Source organism: Talpa europaea, assembly GCF_964194135.1.
Source record: "Talpa europaea genome assembly, chromosome: 6".
NCBI lineage: Eukaryota > Metazoa > Chordata > Mammalia > Eulipotyphla > Talpidae > Talpa > Talpa europaea.
Window position 1 is genome coordinate 75,495,462 of NC_140072.1, and position 11,622 is coordinate 75,507,083.

An 11,622-nucleotide genomic window follows, 5' to 3' on the forward strand; every position below is an offset into this window, starting at 1 on the left:
TTGCAGCAACATGGATGGAGCTGGAAGGGATCATGCTCAGCAAAATAAGCCAGAAAGAAAAAGAAAAATACCAGATGGTCTCACTCATAATCTTTTAAATAACTTCATCTTGTATTTGTTCTTTTAATGAATTTAAGTTATAATTGGCAGCATTTTAAAAAATTTTATTTGTTTTTTATTATTACAATGCTTGCTTTCTTTTCTCAGGTGTAGTTACCATAGAATTTTCACCACCAAATCACCCGTGCACCATCACCATAGTCCTTGTGCTCTTCTCACCTTCGTTTTGATCCCTCCCTCTCCCCTGTAGAATGTCTCTGATTTATGGTTGTCTGTTTATTTTTGTTTTGTTGTTATCATTTTCTCCCCTTGATCCCCTATATTCCTTGTATAAGTGAGACCATCTGGTATTTTTTTTATAAGCCATTTTAGATCACTTCAGCATCAATGTCAGTATGGATAAACATTTAAATACAATTTAAGGAAAAGCATTAGGACCTTTGTCTTCCTAGAATCTACTTTTCCTGGTATTCACTTGCCTCTTTCCCTTTATTTCTCTGACATGTCAGAGACTATAATTTACCATATCCTAGGCAAACCATCTGTTATTTTTGCTAAAGGCTCTCTTATATCAATTAGAGAAGAGCTGGCTGCAGTCCCTCTCTCCCTCATTCCCCTTTTCTGGGGGAAATGGTAGCTGGGTATGGCAACTCCAAGCCATAACTTTTCAAGAGACTGGTTACATATGGGAAGACCGAAATCTAGTCAGATTTATGATGGTAGTGAATTAAAACCTTTGGGTAAAATAGGAATCCATGAATCCAAACATATAAATTACTGAAAAACTAATGTAAATAAATACAATGAGAGAAGAAAAAGCCCAGGAAAGCCTCAAAGTATCTCCCTATGATAAAAATTAAAATCATCAGTAGAAATCTACATTGTGTAGCTCGTAACATGATACACTGAAAAGAATACAGCATGGCTTTAGTGTTATTCCTAACAAAAATGCTTAAGTCAATGGAAATATCAGTCAAATCTAAACGAAGGGGAATTCTGTAAATTAACTAGCCACTACTCAGTGACAGGTGACAAATGCTGTAAAACTGCAAATGTGCAAAAGACAATGAAGGTGGCCTGATGCTTGGGAGAGAGACATGCTAATTTTAAACTGCATTGAGCCATGTTAAACACAGCTTTAGGTGGGCACTCTCTCCATTTATTTGTTCATTCATTCCCTCACTCGCTTATTCATTCAACAATTATTTACTGAGTACCCAGGATGAGTCAAGGACTGTGCTAAGATTTTTAAAAAAATTTCTTAAAATTATTGTTAGTAAAATGATAAATAAAAGTTAAATGTTATGTATAAGTACTTTAGATGGTAGTTGTACAGTAAAATATTAATAACTAAACGTGGTCTTAAGGTGGATGAAATTTCAATGAGTTATGGATCTTGATTTGTCCCTCACAGATTCAAAGTCAGACTTAGAATTGGGAGCATTTTATTTTCTTTCAACATGAAGGCACCTAGTCAAATTTATGAAATACCAAATTTAGCATTTATAGTAGATTTCAATAACAGAACTATAGAAGAGATCCTATGAAATTCAATCTAGATCTCAAATAAGCTTTACAATATGAAGGAATGACTAGAAAACTGCTATATTTTTTCTTGGACAAGTCTCAAATCTAAATTCCAGGTAGGTTATAAATCTAAGTAAATTATAAGATTTTGGACTTTTAAGCCAGTCTTTTTATCTATTCAGAAAGATCCCCTAATATTACTTATTAATCCTCAAATTGTGTTAGTTTACCTACCATGATTTGACAATAGTTACAAACAGCATCTCTTTGTAAGCACCTATAGCATCTTTTCCTGACCACTCTTAGCTTGCTTTGTCTGTATTTCACCTGTCCTGAACACTAGGGAATTACTGTTTCCTGATCTGAGGGAAACCCTTTTTATTTCATGTTTCTTTGGAAGGTATTTCTATGTCCTGAGTTTCTCTTCTCCTAAAGACTAAGATTTTGTCAAACAATGAATGTAATGAATTTTGTCAATTTAAGAAATGAAATGTGACCAAATCCTCACATTCTGAGGCAATAACAACTAGATCACGACTGCCACCTGTCAAAAAGGATTGTAAGACACCCAGACTCTTAGAGGTGCCCTGACTTTAAGTATGTTAAATATTTTATTTATAAGGGCAGCTAGAATGAACAATATATAATATGTGCACAGGAGCGTTATGATACTCTAATTCCACTAATAAGAACTTATACAGTATTTTGTATAAATACTGGGCAGAATGCTATATTGCAGAATATAAAAAACAGTTTCTGAGCTTAAAGGTTAATAATGGTGTTAGAGAGAACAGAGAAGCAGAAGAGAGAGAATGAGACCACAAGAGAACGCCAGAGGCCAGAAAGAGTGAAGAACTGCCAAGGGCTAGGATGCTTGCCAGTCTCCTGGTTAAACACCTCCCCCCCACGCCTGCTTGGTAACTGGTAAAATCCCAATAAAAGCCTGAAAAAGCCGAGGGCTGCAGGATTCTCCTTTGCTCGTCTGCTGGGATCATAGAGCTCCTACACTGTGCCATTCCCACCGCTACACTATTATAGCTGTTTTGGAGCACCACAAATTGTTTCCAGATAAGACAGCCACCTTAATGAATACATCACTTTATGTGTATATTCTGATGGCTCTACCAACCAATTAGTAACGATCTCTCTCCCTTTCCTCAGGTCTCCCTATTTTCTGAGACACACTGCAGCGGCAGGAGGGACACTGAGCGGGTTTTCTATGATTCCAGCAGACAGGGTAAAGGAGGAGGGAGTCCTGGAGCTCTCAGTGGCTTTTCAGGCTTTATTGGGATTTACCATTCCAAGGTCAGGATATATAATTTTTTCTAATATATAATGTTTTCTAATATCCAGCAGACCGGGTAAAGGAGGAGTCAGAGCCCTCAGTGGCTTTTTGCAGGCTTTTATTGGGGTTTACCAGGTACACAGCAGGCAGGGGTACTGGAGGGCCGGGAGGGTGGCAGGCCTCCCAGCCCCCAGCAAGTCTTCACTCTATCTGGGCACTCCGGCGTTTTCTCTTGGTTTCTGCTGCTGCTGGCATCCCTGTGACGCTGCCCTTAAAAGTCCAGTCTCTCAGCCCAGGTGTACCCTCTTCAGGTGCCTGCCATCAGGCATGCATTCAGGACCACAGGGTTCCCTCATCTATCCTAATGGTGGGAGGGCAGAAAAGCCTGATACCTTTTACCTACCCTACAACCAGGTACACGGCAGGCAGGGGTGCTGGGGGGTCAGGAGGCTGGCAGGCCTCCCAGTCCCCGAGTCTTCACTCTATCTGGGCTCTCTGGCATTCTCTGGTGGTCTCTGCTTCTCTTGGTTCTGCTTTCTTCATGTCCCCGTGAAGCCGCCCTTATAAGCCCAGTCTTAGCCCAGGTGTACCCACTTATGCATGCCCACACCCTACTACAGGTGCCCATCATCAGGCGTGCATTCAGGACTGCAGGGATCCATCATCAATCCTAATGGTGAGAGAGCAGAAAAGCCTGATACTGGGCCTCCCTGGTGGCGCAGCAGTTGAGCGCTGGGTTGCGAAGCTGCCCGCAGCCTCTGCAGCACCAGTTCAATCGCCAGCTGCTCCACGGCCACCGGAGGAGGGTCCCACATGGCGCGCAGATCTCTCCTGCCGCCCGCTGCTCTCCTCAGCAGTGTACTTCAGTCCTTCTGCCTGCTCTGGTCCCTGCTCTGGCTCTGGTGAATTCTCTCACCCTCCCGCGCTTCTGACTGTACCCAGTTCTTGTATAAATAAAAATAAATCTTTAAAAAAAGAAAAGCCTGATACTTTTTTACCTTACCCTACACACACAATATTGAAATCAGACCAATTAATAATCCCACAATGGCTTTAAGTGTGAAGGTGAAGAGTTGCAGACCTCTCACGTCTATGAATGATTAAACTCTGTAAGGAAGGGATATCAAAAGTCATAATAGGCTAAAGCTGGGCCTCTGTACCAGTCAACCAAGTTAATGCAAAGGGAAAGTTGTTTTTTTTTTTTAAAGATTTTATTTATTTATACAAGCACTGGGTACAGTCAGAAGCGCAGGAGGGTGAGAGAATTCACCAGAGACTAGAGCAGGGAACAGAACAGGCAGACCAACGAAATACACTGCTGAGGGGAGCAGCGGGTATGGCAGGAGAGGTCTGCGCGCCATGTGGGACCCTCGCCGGTGGCTGGGGATCGAACCGGTGCTGCAGAGGCTGTGGGCAGCTTCGCAGCCCAGCCCTCAACGGCTGCGCCACCAGGGGAGGCCCCAAAGGGAAAGTTCTTGAAGGAAATTAAAAGTGCCACTTCAGTGAACACACGTATAATGTATTCATAAACCAGTTTTGATTTTTTTTAATTTTTTTTTATAGAGGCATGTTTTTATTTATTTATTTATTTGTTTGTTTTGTTTATACATGCACTGGGTACAGTCAGAAGCGCGGGAGGGTGAGAGAATTCACCAGAGCCAGAGCGGGGAGCAGAGCAGGCAGAAGGACCGAAGTACACTGCTGAGGGGAGCAGCGGGTGGCAGGAGAGGTCTGCGCGCCATGTGGGACCCTCCTCTGGTGGCCGGGGAGCAGCAGGGGATTGAACCGGCGCCGCAGAGGCCGCGGGCAGCTTCGCAACCCAGCGCTCAACCGCTGTGCCACCGGGGAGGCCCAGTTTTGATATTTCTTTAAGTCAAAGTCTCATCCAGACCAAGGTTCTAACTCTCTTCAATTCTATGAAGGGTTGAGAGAAGAAAGCAAGGGCTGGTTAAAGAAAGGAAGCTGTCTCCATTACATAAATGCAAGTTTTTGGTAGGATTTAAATGATACAAATTCACTATTTTTACTGGGGAAAAACCACTTACTGTGATCACTGAAAATGAAAGACATTAGTACTATTATTAGATTTTATCATTTTGCAATACTAAATAACTGCACCAATACATAAAGTAAAATTATGTCAGAAACGGTATATAACTAACTCAGTCATTTTCAATTATGTACCCAAATCTCCAAAGTGGAGGCAGTGATGGTGGTGGTGCTGGAAGGACTAATAGGCTTTTAACTTAAGGAAGTGTTATCAGAATCTGATGACTGAGGTGAGGGAGTTTTCAAACTATAGATTCTCTCAATTCCTGTTGCACCAGCAATTGTTGCTGAGAGGAATGTGTGTTCTTCTTCAATCAACTGTGATGACGAAAGAATGAGAAGCATTCTTTTAAATTGGTCCAACAGCAGATCAAGCATATGCTGTGTTGACAGATCTTATAAAAGAAAAAAAAGGAAATTTGGCAATAATAAAAGTTATATTACTTTAGTTAGGCTGAGAGTAGCAAACATTGGGGAGTAAGGAGAGAGCTGGAAAAAATTCAAACTACTACACCACTGTAGTTTTTACTGGTTTCCTCTCCATTTGTTTCTGACTGGTTCCTTAGTGTCATACCAGAAAATTAAAACACAGAGTAGAAGTGGGCAGGAATGGATGAACCTAAATGAGAATCTACAAATTGCTGAGAGGGAAAATGGAAGTCACATTTTTTTCAAACTTTTTTAAAAAAAAATATTTATTTATTTATTTATACAAGCACTGGATATAGTCAGAAGTGCGGGAGGGTCAGAGAATTCACCAGAGACAAAGCGGGGAACAGAACAGGCAGACTAAGGAAATGCACTGCTGAGGGGAGCAGCGGGCGAGAAAGGAGAGGTCTGCCTCGCCATGTGGGACACTCGCTGGCAGCCAGGGATTGACCAGGCGCTGCAGAGGCTGTGGACAGCTTCGCAGCCCAGCGCTCAACCACTGCGCCACCAGGGGAGGCCCTGAAGTCACATTTACAGGACAAGCAGTGCATCATTTTGACTGGAAGATGTGTCTGAATAGTTACAGGTCAGGGTGTAACTATAGAGAATTTTCAAAGTGTATGCTATTATGGGCAGAATGAGGCACTAATAGTTTCTGAATAACAGTACATTATGTGGTTAAAGTGATACTCTTAGGAAGATTAACCAAAGGTTCCTAAACAGGATGAATTAAGTGACTGAAAACAGAGCCAGAGAAACCAATGATGAATAATAAATTCAACTTCTTTGTTAAGGCAATTTCCCAGAGAAATCAGACAGCACTCAGAGGTGGAGAGAGAATTTACTTGTCACACCTGGGAGCTCAGTGGGATAGCTCCCAAAAGGCTGAGCATCCAAGAGTAAAAATGGCAGGGTTTTATACAGTTTGTATGAGGAAAATTGGTATCCCATCCATCACAGCATAAGCATTCTTTATTGTTCGGGAAGGGGGTTCAAGGTAGCCATGGCTACCACTGCGAACAAGCAGTGCAGTACACCCAGCAACATCTCCGCTTCAGCAACCAGCAGACTTGGGAAATTTCCTGCTTCATCTTGACATAACCCTACAAATCTAGAAGATTGATCCAATACAAATATTACTGGTCAATATTTAAATTTTAATTCACAAGTCTGGTTTTGTTATAGGGCAACCCCGACATAAAATAAAACGGGTTGCCTGGCTGTGGGTCCTCACCCGCGCGCTTAAAAGGGACTTAGTAATACTCCACTACAGGCACACACAAAAGGTTAATAAAAGGTTTATTTACAAGGGAAAGGGAATTAAGGAAATGTATAACTCAGGGAGAAAATAGGGAAATAAAATCTTTAATGCGTCCTACCCAATCCGCAGACCTGGAAACCCAAAGGCACTCTCAGAGCTGGCGGGGAGTCAAAATGGGGGATCCCCTCCAAAGCCCACGTGTCTGGCTTTATACCACACCTGGCTGCTTAACCCCACCCTCAGGTCCCAGCCACCTTCCCTTTGGTGGTGATGGGATTTGGAGTTCCCAGTGTCTTTTGGCTTTGGTCTGGAGTCGGGGGTGGAGTCTACAAAGCCTGTATGGAATTAGCTTTAGGACATCCTTTTCCCCCTAACAGTTTCCTCTCATTTGTATCTTACTGGTTCCTTCAGTTTTTCATTACAAAGGTATAACCTAAAAAACATAAAATACTGCATTTGCCTTTCAAAAACATTCACAAGCTTATTCAAATTAAAATGTCCACGAGATATTTAAAAGTAGAGCTTTCTTACAATTTCAAAGGTTTCACGTTGCAATTTTATACCGAACTAAAGAATTTGACCTTTACCCTTTAACACATGAATATTTTAGAAAAAAGTCTTTTACTAAGTGCAGACTTCCAAGGTTTATGATCATATAATAATGTTCCTACAGCGAATCGCAAAATTCGGAAATTATCAACTGTTTAACTTTCATGGTTGAGATTTTTGATTAAAAAGGTCTTCTATGAGGACTTTTCCAAGCTATACCAAGTACCAGCCGTAATGGTTTTCATCGTAAAGGTTAGCAATGTTTGTTCCGGGTGAGTTAACTGGGCGTGCACTACCAGCAGATCCGAGCAGCACTTGCACAGACGGGGCGAGAGGGAGGGCCCGCGCAGCGAGAACTCCGCAAGTCAAGCTAAGACACGCCCAGGCTCAGCGCCACTGTTCGTGCTCTGCCGGCGCGGGGTCCCAGTCGCCCGCCTCTGATACCTTCAGGCGCGCGCTGGGGATGGCGGCGAGGAAGGTGCACTGCCCACCCGTCGGTGGTCTTTCTCCGCGAGCTCTGACCCTGGTCCCGGGGAAAGAGCTGGGGCCGCCGGGGGGAGACTCCTCCCCGCCTCCCAGCGTCGGACGCGGAGGGCCTGGCTGGGGTTACGAGGAAGGGTTCGTCCCTACCTGTGCCAGGACGGTGAGACTGCCCTCGGACGCCGCGTTATTCACACGGCCGTGGTGCCACGCCACTCCTGCTCCTGCCAGGGCCACGCCGGCCACTGCTGCCGCCCAGGGGCCGGGGACCGGCAAGGCCCGCCGGCTGGCAGCGAAACCCCGGCGCAGGCTTCCGCCCCAGGCCGCCAGCCGAGCGCCTCGAGTCGCCGCCGCCGCCGCCATCTTTGCGGAAGCGCCCCATCGTAGAGCCGGCTTCGTCTTGCTTCCCACGGGGGAACTCCTAGCTCTCGCGCGTTCTTAGCTCTCGCGAGATCCAGGCAGCTACCTCCCGCAGCGACCCTTGCCTGGTCTCTAGTCTCACCTCATTCTATCGGGGCCTGTCTGGGGGATTCTGGGGAACGGGGTGCGTGGAAGAGAATCTGAACACAACCGTACCAGGCCCCCCTAATCCGAGCGAAGGCTACCACTTTTTCTCCTAGAGAATCGTGTAATCCTGTGGGTCAGGAAGGGGGACTCCAGTGCTTGATGGGCGCTTGGGGTTCTGGAGAGGAAAGCACTGGGCGAGAGTGAGCTGGGCACTTCTCCTGGCAACTGTGATAGTGCATGTGATACGCCTTTCCAGTGAGCATATTGAGAGGAATTCCACCCCTGAAGTGGTTGGAGCTTGGAATTGAAAAAAATTAGCATATTCCTGAAAACTAGATTTGCTCCAAATTCCCTACATTTACCCACATTAAGAACAAAACTGTATTTAGATCATGCTATTCAGAACTCCACATAAGCTGCAGACATTTCTCATAGGCTATTTGAAGTAAAATCTTAGCTCGCTCAGTATCTAGAAAGCAACTCTTGTTTTTTTAAAAACTGTTTTCCTAATTGTCTCACGTTAGCAGCCAAGGAAACTTAACATTTTATTTTTAAATTGTGGAAAGAAATACATAGCACTACCATTTGAGTCATTTTTAGATTTACAGCTCAGTGGCACTGATTACTTTCATGTACAACCATCACCACTGCAGAACTTTTTCATCTTATGAAACTGGAAAATTAAAAAAAAAAAAGTTAATTTAGCTTACTCATCCTTTTTAATCCTCATGTTCTAGAGCACTTTTCGTTTCTGCTAAATCATATCCTTACTTTCGATGACATTTTCTTGGAACTCAGACTAATATACTCTTATAGGCAATCACTGTTTGCTGAATGATGAATTTAAACTCTGTCCCAATAATGTGTTTGATGGTATCTATTCCATTTGGGGACCAAGTCAGAAGTCCCCAACACACCCCATGTTCCTATCATCAGGGCCCCACATGTTTTTCCTAGTGCCCATACCTCAGTGCTGGCAGTTCCATTGATTTTAAGAAATAATTTAACTGAGGCAGATGACTTTACCTCTTATCTGCTATTCTAGGCCTTTACTTTTCAGAATAAGTTTACTTAGTAAACTGTCAGTCTCTGAATTGTCCTTAGCCATTAAGCTTTACTTGAACATACAGTAACTTAGAGGCAAAGGCGAGGGTGCCAAGAGTCCTGAGCATAAAGTCATCATCACATTGAGGTTTTGTAAAACTAACCCCAAAATAAATAAATAAATAAAACATGCCCTACTAATTAATTTGACTATCTATTTCCTTGGGTCATTAGATCATGAGCAGCTCTTAGTTCTTACTTGGTTTTTCTTAACCACCTTGCCTTTATGTATCCATACTCTGAGCGTTCTCATGTTTTCCCGGCTTCTGAAACCACTTTCAATGTACCTTCTAGGCTGAAAGTAAAGTAATTGGGTCCCATTGTTGTGTAAGCAGGCAATAGGGTTTGAGTCTGGCTCTACCAGAATGATCACTGTGATTTGGGGGCAATTTACTTAATCTCCCTGAGTCTCCACGAGCAACCATGAGCAACTCTCTCATGGTTTGCAGTTGGAGGATTAAATGAGACATCCTATAGGATGCGACTACCACTGCCTGGCATGTGGTAGTGTTAACTACTCTTGTCACCTTCAAGATCTGGCGTATGCCTGCCCTCTCATCACAAATAAGCTCGACTGAATCTCTACTATTCCAGAGCACCAGCCTGTCTAACCCCAGGTTTTCCTTCTTATTTGTATCTAGTTTGACCTTGTGGACCTCTGGCCAGTTTTTCAACTCTGCTAACTCTTGGCATATTCCTTTTTTGGCATATTTCTTTTTTAAATTATTGAGATCTAGCTTATTTCTGTCCCCTGGTGATTATAATACTTCTAGGTTTTGTTTTGCTATCCTGGATATATTACCTTATAGCTTATTCTTGATTTCCAAAATCCATGGTTAAAAGGATAGTGTATTGCTAAATTCCAATATCCTCCAACCATTTAATGAAACCCAACATCTATTACTTATGTCCCCAAGTTCCAAATAGGTTCATATTCTTATTAGATCATTTGGCATATTTAAAAACATTGTATTTCTTCCATATTTTGACATCCTTGTAGGTGAGAATATCTTATTTTTATGTTTCTTCAGCACCTAGCACAATGTCCAGTGTTCAATGAGTGAATAAGTAATTAAACAGATGACACAAATGAAACTCTTGGGAGCAGGAGAGAGGTGACTGTTTCCATTTCTTTGGACATACCAGCCCCAAAATCTCATTTTGAAATTAGTTCCGTTTGCTGAAAATCTTTGAACCTACTTGCTACTTGGAAAAATGTGCTTTGTAATTAAGAGAGAGAGAGAGAGAGTGTGTGTGTGTGTGTGTGTGTGTGTTTGTATTAATCCCCAGGCCTCTAAAAATGTCATTAAGATTCAATGTATTCAAACTTTTCTTTTACAGAGGAAACAAATTCTTATAATAGAACCAATCTCTAACCGACTAACCATTCTAAGTATGAAATCTTCCCTGGCAGCTGCTCACATTCATCTAAGCACATTACTATATTGGTCTATTTGGGCTCCAACTTTGCTCATTTCTTCATCACCAGCTGTAGAGACAGTCCTCGGCTGGTATGTATTTTCAACCATGTAGTTTATATCAATCCCCAAATAAGGAACAGCTTTAGAAAGCTATAAGGTCTATGCTGCTTTAAATGGTAATTAGAGAAAAACAATAGAAACACATATTTTCAAAATATCATTCTCCATTTATATTCTGTTTCATAAAAGGAGACAAAAGCTATATGGAAGAAAAGGGGCTTTATTTGTACTGGAGAGACTTAAGCCTGAATTTCAAAACAATGCAAATTGATCTTAATTATTGTACTGCACAGAGGAGTTAGAGCAATCACAAAGGTATCTAGAAAACAGGGAGATTTGATTTGGAATTTGGAATGTAAAAAAAAAAAAATTGGGTAAGTTGAATCTGAGGGATACAGAAAGAACAATAGGGTTGAGCATGGATGAGAACTAGATGTGTGTGTTTATTTACATAGCTTGAGCAGAAGACTGGGTGAGGACTGGTCTTGAGTAGCTTGGGGACCAAGGAAAATGCAATAATTTTCACCAATATATGGAGCAGTGGCTAGCGGTCTTGACCACTCTACAAGTTTGTCTTTGCAGCATTCCTGCCGTCTTTTAGCAATCTCTCACCCCTGTGTATGATCTTCTTTGTATATCAGATACCCTCCACACAGAGATTGCCATGTGTCTGTCCAAATTTTGTCCTGGCCTTTCTCACTCACTATCCCATGATTTCTTCAAATTATCTTATTTCCTACTGATACACATAACTTTGATTTTCCTTGGATTTCTAGTCTTGACAAAAGAAATCAGTTAGCTTTTCTTATTGAAAACATTCATTTTATCTTATTTTTAAAAGATGAGATTATTAATTCAAAAGTATCATTGATCTTAGCATGTTTAGGGAA

At 42.3% G+C, this 11,622-nt stretch overlaps 1 protein-coding gene across 1 annotated transcript in view; it reads right to left on the reverse strand.

Annotated features, from left to right (window-relative positions):
* Positions 1-8,003, reverse strand: part of MICU2 (mitochondrial calcium uptake 2) — a gene marked incomplete at both ends in the record, with an annotated part of 77,335 nt that extends 69,332 nt beyond the window's left edge. The window contains one exon of the mRNA XM_084234868.1: positions 7,791-8,003. Coding sequence (XP_084090994.1) covers positions 7,791-8,003 — 213 coding nt within the window. The remainder of the gene's footprint in view (positions 1-7,790) is intronic.
* Between the last annotated feature and the right edge of the window lie 3,619 nt (positions 8,004-11,622).